This window comes from Saccopteryx bilineata, chromosome 1 (assembly GCF_036850765.1).
Source record: "Saccopteryx bilineata isolate mSacBil1 chromosome 1, mSacBil1_pri_phased_curated, whole genome shotgun sequence".
Taxonomy (NCBI): Eukaryota; Metazoa; Chordata; class Mammalia; order Chiroptera; family Emballonuridae; genus Saccopteryx; species Saccopteryx bilineata.
Window position 1 is genome coordinate 14,689,886 of NC_089490.1, and position 15,704 is coordinate 14,705,589.

Consider the following 15,704-nt stretch of genomic DNA (forward strand, 5'->3'; position numbering starts at 1 on the left):
TTGCCCGTGTGTGTGTGTGTGTGTGTGTGTGTGTGTGTTTCCGTCACCCAGTGGGTGGTTTCTAGATCGGGGAGAGGAGAGGAGGAAATGGGGCTTCAGAGACGGGAGGGTTTTGAATGAAGCCTATGGTGAGGTGTGGGGCTGGGCCGGGAAAGGGTCCCGGTTCGCCAGGCTGGGGCGCAGTTGCAGGGGGGGACAGGTAGCAGCGGGGTGTGCAGGGACTGTGGGCAGAGGAGGACTGGGCTTGGCTACGTGTGGAAGGATGGGGCTATCAGAGGGGCCCTTGTTACAGCCCTAGCCTCACACTGACCCAATCCCCCACCTCCAGCATTCCGAACATCCACCATCGCCGAGGCCCTCTGAGCAGCACCGAGGGCTTGGCGGCCGCCCCCAGCTCCCCCCCAGCCCCCAGTCGGCCCACGTGGCCAGGGCGCCACCCCGGAGCCCTGATGTATCGTCCTGATGCCCTGCCCTCTCTGGAGCAGGAGCCCCAGGGCAGCACAGGGAAGAGGTGGACCCCAGCCACCCATGCTGCCAGGTGGCCACAACCTGTCCATCCCTGACCCCAGAAAGGGGGTGACTTGTCTCCGGGGAACTCACGTTCCATCCTCGTTGCTTCTGTAGAACACCAGGAATGGGTCGGACTTCCCAAAGAAGTCTTTCTTGTCCAGCTTGTTGGCGCAGAACTGCATCGTGGCCACATCCTGACGGGAGAGGGGAGGATGGAGGTGTGAGGCAGGGGGAGGCCGGGGGGCACCCCAATCCCTGGGGAAAGGTAGCCCCGGGGCTCTGGGACCGAGGACTCCAGGCACCAGCCCGTTAGAAAGGACAGCATCTAACGTTTGCCCTGCACCGACGGGGGCCAGGCCCTGGGCTAGCACCTCCGAGGGTCCCACTTCTTCTTCCAACAACCCACTGTCAGGTCTAGCAAAGAATCTGCCACGGAGCAGGTGGGTTCTGGAATGAGCTGCCCCGTGTGAATCCTGGCTTTGCCGCTGTTTAGCTGTGTGACGTCGTTGGGCAAGGGAGGTAACCTCTTGAAGCCTCCGTTTCCCCTCTGTACATGAGGCTGGTCATAGTATACACCTTAAAGTGCTCTTGTGAGGACTTAACGGGGTCAAGTGTATGAAGCGCTAGGCAGAGGGCAGGCAGTCACACCCACGCAGTCAATGTTGACACACACGCGTCATCACTATCTCACTGAGTGGCTCTGAGAGGTGGAAGGCCACTCGGAACTTGGCCTGCCAACCCTACAGCCCATGCTCTGTCCAGTCACCTCACTCGCCCACATAGTTGTGCCATTCCGAGAGGGCCCTTCCCACCACCTCACAGGAGGCCCACCCAATTCTCTAAGGTAGATGTGGCCGGGACCATGACCCATCAACGGCTGAGGAGGCCGAGGCTCAGAGCAGGGAGGGACTCCCCCAAGTTCGCCAAGCAGAGCCCTGGGTTTCTGACTCCCCTGATCAATTCAGGGTCCTGTCCGACCCAACACTCAGCCCAAGAGTATGTAGAAGGGACTCTGGCCCTGGTAAGGACCTCCGGACCCCCTCCCCTCACATGGCACCCAGCCCCTTAGCTGACCGTGGCCCCAAGAGCACTGGGCAGAAGGCCCCATTCTCCTCTCCGCCCATCCCCATGGGGTCTCTTCAACCTGAAAGCTTTGCATCCTGACCAATCACCTTGTCAACTGGCCAGAGCGCAGGGCCCTGTCCTATGGTCCCTGCAGCTTGGCCTGCTCTCCAGGGCCAGGGCCTGCGGGGCAGCCAGCCAGCTTCCTCACGCCGCCCCGTCCCCAGTGAACATGAGGGTCTCTCAGAATCAGTGTCCTGCAACCTGAAGAGGCCCAAGCTGGTGGCAGAGATGAAGATGCAGCCTCCCACAAGATGGAAGGCTGTGGTCAAGGTTGAGGGGATGGGTACAGTACAGTATAAAGGTTAGGAATATGGTCGCTGGAGCCAGGCTGCCTGCTTCAACTACATCTCTTCCTAGCTGTGTGGCCTAAGGCAAGTTACTCACCCTCTCTGTGCTGGGTGAGGGATTTCACTTGTAAAATGGGGTTACTGGCAGTGTCTACTTCATGTGCTTAGCGTGAGGATGAAATGAGTTCAAATGAGCACGGCGCATGGCGCACACTGAGTGATTATCTGAACACTCGTCTCCTCCCCCCAACAGAGCGTGTGTGGCCTCGGTCCCTGTTCAACGCCCACTTCCTCTGCCTCACACACTTTCCTGCAAGGACATCTGACAACAGCAAACCCGGAGCATCCCTCCATTCACCCCTCATTCATTCACTCCTTCACGCACTCAACAAACATGTATTAGATATCAGCTGTGTGGGCCGGTCCCTGAGCTCAGTGCTTTACAGCCTCTTCATTTTTTAGCCTCAAAACAATTCTTCACTGCTTTCTACAAATGAGGAGACTGGGGGGAGAGGGGATCAGAGGAGCTAAGTAACCTGCCCGGGATCACCAGCTAGTAGTAACTGGTAGAGCGGAAATTCAACCTGGAAGAACTGATTTCGAAGTCATGCTTCCTCCATCGTCCTCTCTGCCTCCCTGAGAGAGACCACATCACAGTTCACGAGGCCCACGTCCCTGCTTTCCCTGGACCCGGGGCGTGTCTGGGCAGGGAGGGCCTGGACTCTGGGTGACTTGGGACAGAAGTGCCCCAGAAGGGAGGCTGCGGTGAGGGGCGGTGCTGAGGTAGAGGGGTGCCCCGGTGTATCCGTGTATGACGACGTGTATCCTGTCCCTCAGCACTGCCCACCTGAGAGGGAGAAGGACGCTTCGTCGGGGCTGGAAGCCCAGGCACCCTAGAGCCTCCCAGGAATCCGGGACCTCAGAGCTGGAGTCAGAGAATGGCGGGCGTATTGAGCGCGTACTGGTGCGGAGCACTGCACATAACTTACTCACTGAACCCTCGTACTGACTGTACGAGGTGACTCCTCTACCTCCCTCCTTTTACAGATGAGGAAACTGAGGCTGTTAGCTGTTGTCCAATGCCCAAGGTCACACAGTGGGCAGCCCAGGCAGCCCACTGAGAGCTCTCTAGCTTTCTAAGTCCATCCCCAGCAGTTACTGTCTCTCCCCAGGAGAAAGTTCCAACCCCATCCCATGCTGGGTGGTGGGAACATGTGAAATGTCACCCTGGGAGCTCCACCCCATGGCCTACGAAAAGGAGAAGTCCTGGGCGCTGGTAGCTAGCACTGGCTATATAAATTGTGGGGCCCAGTGGAAAGAGAAATTGTAGAGTCCTTTGTTAAAAAACTATTAAGAAATTTCAGGCCCAACCCGGCAGTGGCGCAGTGGATAGAGTATCAACCTGGGGCGCTGAGGACCCAGGTTTCAAAGCCCGAGGTCGCCGGCTTGAGTACAGGGCTCACCAGCTTGAGCACGGGGTCGCAGGCTTGAACATGGGATTATAGACATGACCCCATGGTTGCCGGTGTGGGCCCACAGTCACTGGCTTGAGCAAGGGATCACTGGCTTGGCTGGAACCCCCCAGTTAAGTCACACATGAGAAAGCAATCGATGAACAACTAAGGTGCCGCAACAAAGAACTGATGCTTTCTATCTCTCTCCCTTCCTGTCAGTCTGTTCCTCTCCCTCTCTCTCGCTTAAAAAAAAAAAAAAATTAACACAGAACTTAGTAGGCCGTGCTTCCAGCAAAGCACCTGACAGAGAAACCAAGGCCACCTGCTTGGAACCTCAGCTCTGCCGCCTGTCAGCTAAGCAACCCCAGGCACACATCTTAGCCTGCCTTGGTGTTCTTCTCTGACCAATGGAGTGATAATGCCTCCCCCCAGCCTGCTGGGGGGACCAAAGGAGAGGGTGTAGGTTAAGTGCCAGGTCACAGTGCTGGCAGAGAACACCTCTGAGAACAGGAGCCCACACTTGCAGAATGCCACCTTCCGCTGGGCTGACCCGTGTGAAACTGCCAACATTCAACTACGGTGCTCCTGCAAAAATGGCTACGTCTTACAGTTACGCTCCCTGTGCCGGGCACTATCTTTACATCGACTAGTTCATTTCATCCTCTCAACAACCCCGCGAGGTAGGCGTAAGCATTCCCATTTCAAAGATGAGGAAACTGAGGCACAGAGAGGTTCACACCCAGGCCTGAAGCCACACAGCTAGGAAGAAGAGAAGCTGGGATTGGAACAAGACAGTCTACTGGCTCCCGAGATGAATAACGGATTCCAAAGGATGGGCCCCAAATCATCAAGATAAGTTTAATTATGTTCTGAAGCCCCAGTTTGAGAAGTCAGAGAAGTGTGAAATCCATTTTAGACAGGCCTCCTCCGTGCAAACTAGTTAAAATTAAAAAATTAAAAAAAAAAAAAAAGACCGACTGGGAAACTCAGCAGGAAAAATCCACCAGCGAGCCACCAGGCATCAATTCCCCGCTGAGGGCAGACCCGTGGTGTTGCTGAGGGCTTATTCTGTCCCCCTGCCTGGTCTGCCCTCCCTAACACAACCTAGGCCCGCAACAGTCGCCAAAAGCCCGTTATGGTCGTCTGGATGGCGCTGTGGCCAAATCCATGGGGGTGAGACAGACCTTCAGAGAGGTTTCTAGGCTGTAACCAAGGCCAGCTTCTTCCCTGATGGCTATGCACCCCACGGGGCGTCCCTGAGCCTAGGAATGGACTAGGTGGGGACCATGCTTTTGCAGGTGGCTCTGACTTCTGTCAACAGGCATATGACGGAGGCTTGGAGGGCTCCCCTTAAGTGAGGGTTCGTGAATGGATCGACACTAACCCTCGGTCTCTGGGAGCCCAGGAAGAGGCTGCAGGAGGGAAGGGGCCGTTAGAGCCCCTCCCAAGCCCCCCACCCTCCCCACCCCCGTTTGGCGGCCTCCCCCTGAGGGAGGGGCTCTCCCAGCGCAGGAAATGCGGCTCCCAAACCAGAAGCCTCTCTGGAATCAACCACAGAGAAGATAAAGCAGCTCTTGCAATATATGATTTCCTGCAATTTCTGCCTTTCACCCTATCTTTTTAAAAAACATGCTAAGTTTCTCTGAAACAGCAGGTTCGTTTCAATTTGCATCTTTCTGCATGTTAATCAGGCTGCCTGACAGACCACTGCACTCAGCCTGTCTCTCCAGGTGGCCTGCCCCCCCCACCCAGATGAGGGCAGTGGAGGTCAGAGGTCAGCACTCAGGCTGCAGGCTGGGAGAGGGGAGCAGCCCCCAGGATTGGGAGCCCGGAATCCTGCCCTGGCCTGGGTCTTGCTGGCGGCACCTTGGGCCAGAACAAGAATAAAGCAAGTGCACGATTTAATTTAGAGGTGCCAAAAATCTCGGTCATCACAATAAAGATTTTAATGTGATATTTTTACAAATAAAAACCAATGCAAAAGTCCATGATAAGGCTTGGGCATGCAGTCCTGCCTGGCAGTAGAGCCAAGGCTAGCAGCCGTTCCTTGAGTGGGCTCCTCCGGCAAGGGCAGGGCGAAAGCCCGGAAACAGGCGGAGACACGCAGCTGAGCAAAGGTGCTCGCCAGTGCCCTCAGGACCGAGCATACATACACAGGGGCAGGACAAAGGCCAAGGCCACCAACGCTAGTGCACCCGAGCGCGTGATCACAGCCACTCCCGTGAAGAGAAAATGCGGAGGCAGAGAAATACAACACAAATAAACCAAGAGAAATCCCCAGAAAAGGACCTAAGTGAATCAGATATAACCAAATTAACAGATGCAGAGTTTAAAATAACGATTGTTAGGATGCTCAAAGATATTAGAACAACCATAGATGGCCATTACGAAAACCTAAATAAAGAGATAACAAATATAGGTCCTGGCCAGTTGGCTCAGCGGTAGAGCGTCGGCCTGGCGTGCGGGGGACCCGGGTTCGATTCCCGGCCAGGGCACATAGGAGAAGCGCCCATTTGCTTCTCCACTCCCCCTCCTTCCTCTCTGTCTCTCTCTTCCCCTCCCGCAGCCAAGGCTCCATTGGAGCAAAGATGGCCCGGGCACTGGGGATGGCTCCTTGGCCTCTGCCCCAGGCGCTAGAGTGGCTCTGGTAGCGGCAGAGTGACACCCCAGAGGGGCAGAGCATCGCCCCCTGGTGGGCAGAGCGTCGCCCCTGGTGGGCGTGCCAGGTGGATCCCGGTTGGGCACATGCGGGAGTCTGTCTGACTGTCTCTCCCCGTTTCCAGCTTCAGAAAAATACAAACAAAAAAAAAAAAGAGAGAGATAACAAATATAAAAAAGGTCATTGAAATAATAAAAAAGAATCAGTCAGAAATGACAAATACAATATCTGAAATGAAGAATACAATGGAAGGAATTAAAAGCAGGATGGATGAAACAGAGAGTCGAATCAGCGAGTTAGAGGACACGATAAATAAAGGCACGGAAGCAGAGCAGAAAAAAGGAAAGAGACTCAAAAAGTCAGAGGAAACTCTAAGAGAGCTCTGTGACAACATGAAGAGAAATAACATCTGCATCATAGGGGTTCCTGAAGAAGAAGAGAAAGAACAAGGGATAGAGACTTTGTTCAAACATATAGCGGAAAACTTCCCCCAATTAAGGCAGGAAAACATTTCACATGTTCAGGAAGCACAGAGAACTCCATTAAGGAGAAACCCAAAGAAACCAACACCAAGACACATCATAATTAAAATACCAAAGCTAAATGATAAAGAGAAAATATTAAAAGCTGCTAGAGAAAAAAAGACTATCACCTACAAAGGAGCCCCCATAAGGATGACTTCTGACTTCTCAACAGAAACACTTGGGGCCAGAAGGGAATGGCAAGAAATATTCAAAGTAATGCAGAACAAGAACCTACAACCAAGACTACTTTATCCAGCAAGGCTATCATTTAAAATTGAAGGAGAAATAAAAAGCTTTACAGACAAAAAAAAACTCAAGGAATTCACTGCAACCAAACCAAGGCTGCAAGAAATGCTAAGGGACCTGTTGTAAACAGATCAAAGGAAAAAAAGAATATAGCAAAAGAGAAATACAGTTTTAAAGAAAAAAATGGCAATAAACAATTACATATCAGTAATAACCTTAAATGTTAATGGATTAAATGATCCGATCAAGAGACATAGGGTAGCTGCGTATATAAGAAAACAGGACCCATACATATGCTGTCTACAAGAGACACACCTTAAATTAAAAGATGCACATAGACTGAAGATAAAAGGATGGAAAAAAATATTTCATGCAAATGGAAATGAAAAAAAAGCTGGAGTAGCAATACTTATATCAGACAAAATGGACTTTAAAATAAAGACCATAGTTAGAGATAAAGAAGGTCATTACATAATGATAAAGGGAGCAATCCAAAAGGAAGATATAACCATTATAAATATCTACACACCTAATATAGAAACACCTAAATATATAAAGCAGACTTTGATGGACTTAAAGGGTGAGATCAACAGCAATACTATAATAATAGGGGATTTCAATACCCCATTAACATCATTAGATAGATCCTCAAGAATGAAAATTAACAAAGAAACAGCAGACTTAAAGGACATATTAGATCAACTTGATTTAATAGATATCTTCAGAACCTTTCACCCTAAAACAGCAGAATATACATTCTTTTCAAGCGCTCATGGTACATTCTCTAGAATAGACCACATGTTAGGGCACAAAAGCAGTCTTAACAAATTTAAGAAGATTGAAATCATATCGAGCACTTTCTCTGATCACAATGGCATTAAACTAGAAATCAACCACAATAGAAAAATTGAAAAACATTCAAACACTTGGAAACTAAATAGCATGTTATTAAATAACAAATGGGTTAACATTGAGATCAAAGAAGAAATTTTTAAATTCCTAGAAACAAACGATAATGAGCATACATCAACTCAAAATTTATGGAACACAGCAAAAGCAGTCCTGAGAGGGAAGTTTATAGCATTACAGGCATACCTCAAGAAGCTAGAAAAAGCTCAAATAAACAACTTAACCCTGCATCTAAAAGAACTAGAAAAAGAACAGCAAGTAAAGCCCAGAGCTAGTAGAAGGAAGGAAATAATAAAGATCAGAGCAGAAATAAATGACATAGAGGCTAAAGAAACAATACAGAGGATCAATGAAACCAGGAGCTGGTTCTTTGAAAAGGTAAACAAGATCGATGAACCTTTAATGAGACTCACCAAGAAAAAAAGAGAGAGGACTCAAATAAATAAAATTAGAAATGAGAGTGGAGAAATAACAACTGACACAACAAAAATACAAAATATTGTAAGAAAGTACTATGAAGAACTATACGCCAAAAAACTAGACAACCTAGAAGAAATGGACAAATTCCTTGAATTATATAATCTTCCAAAAATCAATCTGGAAGAATCAGAAAACCTAAACAGACCAATTACAACAAATGAGATTGAAACAGTTATCAAAAAACTCCCAAAAAAGAAAAGTCCTGGGCCTGATGGCCTCACAAATGAATTCTACCAAATATTCAAAGAACTAACTCCTATACTTCTCAAGCTATTTCAAAAAATTAAAGAGGAAGGAAGACTTCCAAACTCCTTTTATGAGGCGAGCATAATTCTGATTCCAAAACCAGGCAAAGACAACACAAAAAAAGAAAATTATAGGCCAATAACTCTGATGAACTTAGATGCAAAAATCCTCAACAAAATATTAGCAAACTGGATCCAGCAATATATGAAAAAAATCATACACCATGATCAAGTGGGATTTATTCTTGGGAGGCAAGGCTGGTACAATATTCGCAAATCAATCAATGTGATTCATCACATAAACAAAAGAAAGGAGAAAAACCACATGATAATTTCAATAGATGCAGAAAAAGCATTTGACAAAATCCAGCACCCATTCATGATCAAAACTCTCAGCAAAGTGGGAATACAGGGAACATACCTCAACATGATAAAGACCATCTATGACAAACCCACAGCCAACATCATACTCAATGGGAAAAAATTAAAAGCAATCCCCTTAAGATCAGGAACAAGGCAGGGGTGCCCCCTTTCACCACTCTTATTCAACATAGTTCTGGAAGTCCTAGCCACAGCAATCAGACAAGAAAAAGATATAAAAGGCATCCGAATTGGAAAAGAAGAAGTAAAACTATCATTATTTGCAGATGATGTGATATTGTATATAGAAAACCCTAAAGTCTCAGTCAAAAAACTACTAGACCTGATAAATGAATTTGGCAAGGTGGCAGGATATAAAATCAATACTCAGAAATCAGAGGCATTTTTATACACTAATAATGAACTGTCAGAAAGAGAAATCAAGGAATCAATCCCCTTTACCATTGCAACCAAAAAAATAAAGTACCTAGGAATAAATCTAACCAAGGAGATTAAAGACTTGTACTCGGAAAATTATAAAACATTGATAAAAGAAATCAGGGAAGATACGAATAAGTGGAGGCATATACCGTGCTCATGGTTAGGAAGAATAAACATCATTAAAATGTCTATATTACCCAAAGCAATTTATAAATTCAATGCAATACCGATTAAAATACCAATGACTTACTTCAAAGATATAGAACGCATATTCCAAAAATTTATATGGAACCAAAAGAGAACATGAATAGCCTCAGCAATCTTGAAAAGGAAGAATAAAGCGGGAGGTATCACACTTCCGGATATCAAGTTATATTATAAGGCCATTGTACTCAAAACAGCCTGGTACTGGCATAAGAACAGGCACATAGATCAATGGAACAGAACAGAGAACCCAGAAATAAACCCACAGCTCTATGGACAACTGATATTTGACAAAGGAGGTAAGGAAATACAATGGAGTAAAGACAGCCTCTTCAACAAATGGTGTTGGGAAAATTGGACAGCTACCTGCAAAAAAATGAAACTAGACCACCAACTTACACCACTCACAAAAATAAACTCAAAATGGATAAAAGACTTAAATGTAAGCCGTGAAACCATAAGCATATTAGAAGAAAACAGGCAGTAAGCTCTCTGACATCTCTCGCAGCAATATATTTGCAGATTTGTCTCCACAGGCAAGTGAAATAAAAGACAGGATAAACAAATGGGACTTTATCAAACTAAAAAGCTTCTGCACAGCTAAAGACAATAAGAACAGAATAAAAAGACAAACTACACAATGGGAGAATATATTTGACATTGCATCTGATAAGGGGTTAATAACCAAAATTTATAAAGAACTTGTAAAGCTTAACACCAGGAAGACAAACAATCCAATCCAAAAATGGGCAAAAGAAATGAATAGACACTTCTCCAAAGAGGACACACAGATGGCCAATAGGCATATGAAAAAATGTTCAACATCATTAATGATTACAGAAATGCAAATTAAAACCACGATGAGATATCACCTCACACCAGTCAGAATGGCGCTCATCAATAAAACAACACAGAATAAGTGCTGGCGAGGATGTGGAGAAAAGGGAACCCTCCTGCACTGCTGGTGGGAATGCAGACTGGTGCAGCCACTGTGGAAAACAGTATGGAGATTCCTCAAGAAATTAAAAATCAAACTGCCTTTTGACCCAGCTATACCACTGTTAGGAATATACCCCAAGAACACCATAGCACTGTTTGAAAAGAAATGTACCCCCATGTTTATGCCAGCATTGTTCACAATAGCAAAGATCTGGAAACAGCCCAAGTGTCCATCAGAGGACGAGTGGATTAAAAAGCTTTGGTATATATATACTATGGAATACTACTCAGCCATAAGAAATGATGACATAGGATCTTTTACAACAACATGGATGGGCCTTGATAACATTATACTGAGCGAAAGAAGTAATTCAGAAAAAACTAAGAACTATATGATTCCATACATAGGTGGGACATAAAGATGAGACTCAGAGACATGGACAACAGTATTGGGGTTACAGGGTGGGGGGAGGAGAGGGAGAGGGTTGGAGGAGGGGAGGGGCACAAAGATCATGGCTTTTCAGCATTTGCCATATTCCCCCTTTAATCTATAGACAGACAGCAAATATTTACTTATGGTGTTTCCACTATAAAGACTGCTGTCTTAGGGACAAATGCTGATGAACTATTTCAGCAGTTCCTCCTTCTTCAAAGACTTATATGTCAACATAGAGCTCCATGTTTCATAGGACATACTCAAGCTCACTCCATGCTCCCTGGAGCTTTAGCACAAGGGAATGCCCTTTTTTTTTTCTTGTTGGTTATATTTTTTCTTTTATTTACTTATTTTTTGTATTTTTCTGAAGATGGAAATGGGGAGGCAGTCAGACAGACTCCCGCATGCGCCTGACTGGGATGCACCTGGCATGCCTACCCTGGCATGGGAATGCTCTGCCCATCTGGGGTGTTGCTCTGTTGCAACCAGAGCCATTCTAGCGCCTGAGGCAGAGGCCATGGGGCCATCCTTATTGCCTGGGGTGACTTTGCTCCGGTGGAGCCTTGGCTGCAGGAGGGGAAGAGAGAGAAAGAGAGGAAGGAGAGGGGGAGGGGTGCAGAAGTAGGTGGGCGCTTCTTCTGTGTGCTCTGACTGGGAATCGAACCCGGGAATCCTGCACACCAGGCCAATGCTCTACCACTGAGCCAACCAGCCAGGGCCTAGGAATGCCCTTGTTGATCAAGCTACCCAAAAGAAAATTATATGGAGCAACCATGACAGACCGAGCAAGTCAGTCTCATACTATTCATCACCAGAACGCTGCAGCCCGGTGTAAACAGTTTCAGCTTTCTCGGGAAGCAGCATGGCAGATTGGGAAATCCTGTTCAAGGGGTCCTATACTGCCCCTTCATTTGGAGTTAACCCTCAAGGACCCCTACCAGGACAACTTTGGCAGATGGATGTTACTCATATACCTTCATTTGGCAAACAGTCATATGTCCACATTACAGTGGATACATATTCTGGATCTATAGTAACCTCTGTCAGAACAGGAGAGGCTGCTAAGCATGCTATAGCTCAATGTCTGTATGCATTGTTCTATTATTGGGTTTCCTAAACTGGCTAAACTGAAAATGCTCCTGCATATGGAGCAAAAGCATTTACTGTATTTTGTCATGCTTACAATCTTTAAAGTTAAGGTATTATTAAAGTGTACTCAGCAAACATTTTAAGGTCAATTTAAAAAAAAAATTAAGAGGGGGTAGTCATATCCTGGAACTCCTATGGGTCTGCCATATCATGTTTTTTACTAAAAAAAAATGTACATTTCTTTGGAATGCTGATGAACAGGAGACACCAAATCTTTTTTGCCTGCAAACTACTTAGATCCAGCTAATAACACTGTTTTGTCTTTTTCCAAATAGCTCCAGATATATGGAAAAGATTTATATAGGTGGATGGGGATCCTCAAACCCCTCAGCGAGATCTTCTGAGAATGGCTTTTAAGATACCTAGAGGCAGAAAAAGCCCAATAGAGATCAGGGGAACTACCAGCTTTTAGGATACACCCTTAAAGGCTCCAACGCTCCACAGGGGTCTCTTAGGATGCCATCTGGGTCCTGCTTCAATAGTGGAAAGGAAGGTCATTGAGCTAAAGCCTGTCAGGCTTACATGCCTCTGCTGTGAGGAAACAGGGACACTGGAAGGTAGGCTTCCCCCTCGCTCTTCTAAGGGAGGGTTCAGTCTCTTCCAGCCCTCCCCCAGCCACCTATGACCTAACCTTGCCCAGAAAGCTGGGGTTTGCCACTGAAGGCTGAAAGTGCCCAGGGCCGTCGGCCCCATCTACGACACTGTGGACGAGCCTAGGGTATTTCTTCCAAGAAGCATGTAAACTGATCTCATTTGCACAAGGGCCACTTAACTATGTTTTGCCTGAATAGTCAGGTTTTTTATTCTTCCCTCAAAGATCTCTGTTGTGGGTGTTGATAGTCCTATTTTCTGCTGCTTTGTTTAATATATAGTGTTTCCTTTATCCCTCCTACCTCAATGCCCCACTCATATTTCAGGCTGGGACCTACTCCTAATTTAGAGCTCTCTTTCCCCCTTTTGCCAACTTCTATTATGAATCTACCTTTGCCACCCAGCTTAGTGTATCCCAAGGTTCTCTTTACCATGCCACAGTTGCAGAGCTCCAGGGAAAAGCAACCTGGTCTCATCTCTCCAGGCAGAGAACAGAAGCTCCATATCCACACATGATGCAAATGGCTTTTCCAGTCTACCTGAACCATTAACAGCTAGAAGCAGTGGTCATTGGGACTTGGACATGAGCTGCAAAGTATGGAATGGTGACAACAATTCCAGTGCCATGCAGACTTTTCCTGGATGTGGACTTTTCCTGGACTCCTGCTCCCTGTGACAGCTCCTAACAGACTGAACTGTGGTTGGGTTGCATTTTTCAGGGATTTGGTATGGTGATGGGGCCAACTTGGACTTGGTGAACATGTTAAGGACACTATTCTTTTATGTATTCTTGCTGTATTGGCCAAGAGTTTGCTTAAAGGCTCTTAATCAGGGGTCCCCAAACTTTTTACACAGAGGGCCAGTTCACTGTCCCTCAGACCGTTGGAGGGCCGCCACATACAGTGCTCCTCTCACTGACCACCAATGAAAGAGGTGGCCCTTCCGGAAGTGCGATGGAGGGCTGGATAAATGGCCTCAGGGGGCTGCATGCGGCCCGCGGGCCGTAGTTTGGGGACGCCTGCTCTTAATCACTGTAAAAAAATAGAAGACTGGATAAAGAAGATGGGACACATATACACCATGGTATACTATTCAGCTAGAAGAAATGATGACATCGGATCACTTACAGCAGAATGGTGGAATCTTGATAATCCCCCTTTATGGGAGGGGGAGGGGTACAAAGAAAACTGGATAGAGGGTGGCGGAGGACGATCTCTCTTTGGGTGGTGGGTATGCAACAGAACTAAATGACAAGATAACCTGGAAATGTTTTCTTTGAATATATGTACCCTGATTTATTGATGTCACCCCATTAAAATAAAAATGTATTTATATATAAAAAAAGTCCATGATAAATACACCAAAAATTCAAATAAAGTCCTTTTACAAGTGAAGAAACTGAGGCACAGAAAGTTCACCTGACTTGCCCAGGGTCACACCGCTCCAGATCCCGAGCCCAAGTTCTTAACCACCTGGCCCTACCGCTCACACGCTGTGCCCTAAGAAGCATTTTTAAATAGATGGTTGGGACCATGGTGACATTTATTGACTTCTCTTTAAAGTTGGCTAGGTTTTCCAAAATTTTCTGAAATGAATACAGTGTCTTTTTTAATCAGAAAAAAAGGAAGACATTTACAAAGAAAAAGAATTATTAGCCACAACTCCAAAATTCAGCAACTCCAGCAGGAGGGACCCCAACCCAGAGCCGAGGGTGATCCTGTGAACAGTGACCCCGGGAGGGCTTCTGCATTCACAGAGGGACCCAGAGCTCCAACTCGCCAAGATAAGGCTGTAGGAACAGGGGACCGGGGGTGCAGGGACATCAGCGAAGACCCTACAGACTAGACTAGAGTTTATTCGAACACAGACGGCGGGTGAAGCTGGTCTAGCAGACTGGGCTTGCCTTTAGGCTTTGACTGTAATAACCACATTGAGGTCAAGCTGGCTTCTCTCTGTCACCTTAATGACCAACTTTTCAAATAATCAAATCAGTTGTGCCTCTGTTGATTTGGTCATTCAGAAGCTGAAAACTCTAGATTGGCCATTTTCTCTTCCACTCATTGAGCCTCTGTGTCTGGGATACAAACCCAATCCATCACCCAATCCATCAACTAAAGTTCAAAAGAAAAATGGAAACATTCAGCTTTGAGGATGTTCACTGCAGTATTAATTACATTGTTGCCTATAAGAGCATAGAGGCACTGAAGAATGACCGGTCCACACAGTAGAGAAATAACAGGCAGCTATTAAATACATGTTTCCCAAGGACATCTGATGACATGGAAAAATAAAGCTGGATACAATATTCTACTAATAAATAAAACTGGAGACCATATTCTACTAATTATAAGGGGAAAAAACCATATACATGTACACCCAGAAAAAAGCCCAGAGGCAATGCATCAAAATGTCAACAATGATTATCTTTGGGTGATTTTTTTTTTCTTTGTATTTTCCAACTTGTCCATGATAAACATGTTAGTTTTTTAGCATCAGGAAAAAACATGTGTTTATTTTGTTTTCTTTCTTTTTTTAACTAGAGAAACTATTTCTAAGCTCCCCCCTCCCCCCCACCAAAAAAATCACAAATGAAGTTTTAAAGGAGCGAAGGTTGAATGCTGGTCATTTACCACGTAGAACACGTACATCCGTGCTAGCCATACATGCATCTGTGCTGAACCTCACCCTGCAGACCTCTGAGCTTCAGAAAGCCTGTGCCACCTCCCTGGTTTCATCTCATCTCTTTCTTCTTGCCTTTCAGGACTCTTCCTACACGGAGACACTGGGCTCTCGCTGCGGTTTGTAGAATGATGGCAGTTCTGACTCTATCGGGATTCAAGGACGCTAAGTTCCCCTGCTACAGGTCCCGCACAATCTGGCCCCCACGACCACCTATGCCCTCACCTCTCTGATACCAGTCTCCCCCTGCCCCAGGATCTTTGCACAAGCTGTTATTTTTGCCTGGCCTCATCCGTCTTCTAGCAGGTAGCTATAAGGGTTCATTCCCTCACCTGTATGGACTTTGGCACTATATAGTACTGCCCACTGACTTTCCTTCAGGCTAGTAAAGAATGCTATACAATATCTGTTATAAAAAAAGAGGCAATGGGGCCCTGGTTGGTTGGCTCAGCAGTAGAGCGTCAGC

At 46.4% G+C, this 15,704-nt stretch overlaps 1 protein-coding gene across 2 annotated transcripts in view; it reads right to left on the bottom strand.

Annotated features, from left to right (window-relative positions):
* Positions 1 to 15,704, bottom strand: part of CPNE5 (copine 5) — a 97,896-nt gene that overhangs the window by 35,122 nt on the left and 47,070 nt on the right. For both annotated transcript variants that reach the window (XM_066237848.1, XM_066237757.1), the window contains one exon: positions 601 to 704. In XM_066237848.1, the coding sequence (XP_066093945.1) occupies positions 601 to 704 (104 nt within the window). The remainder of the gene's footprint in view (positions 1 to 600; positions 705 to 15,704) is intronic.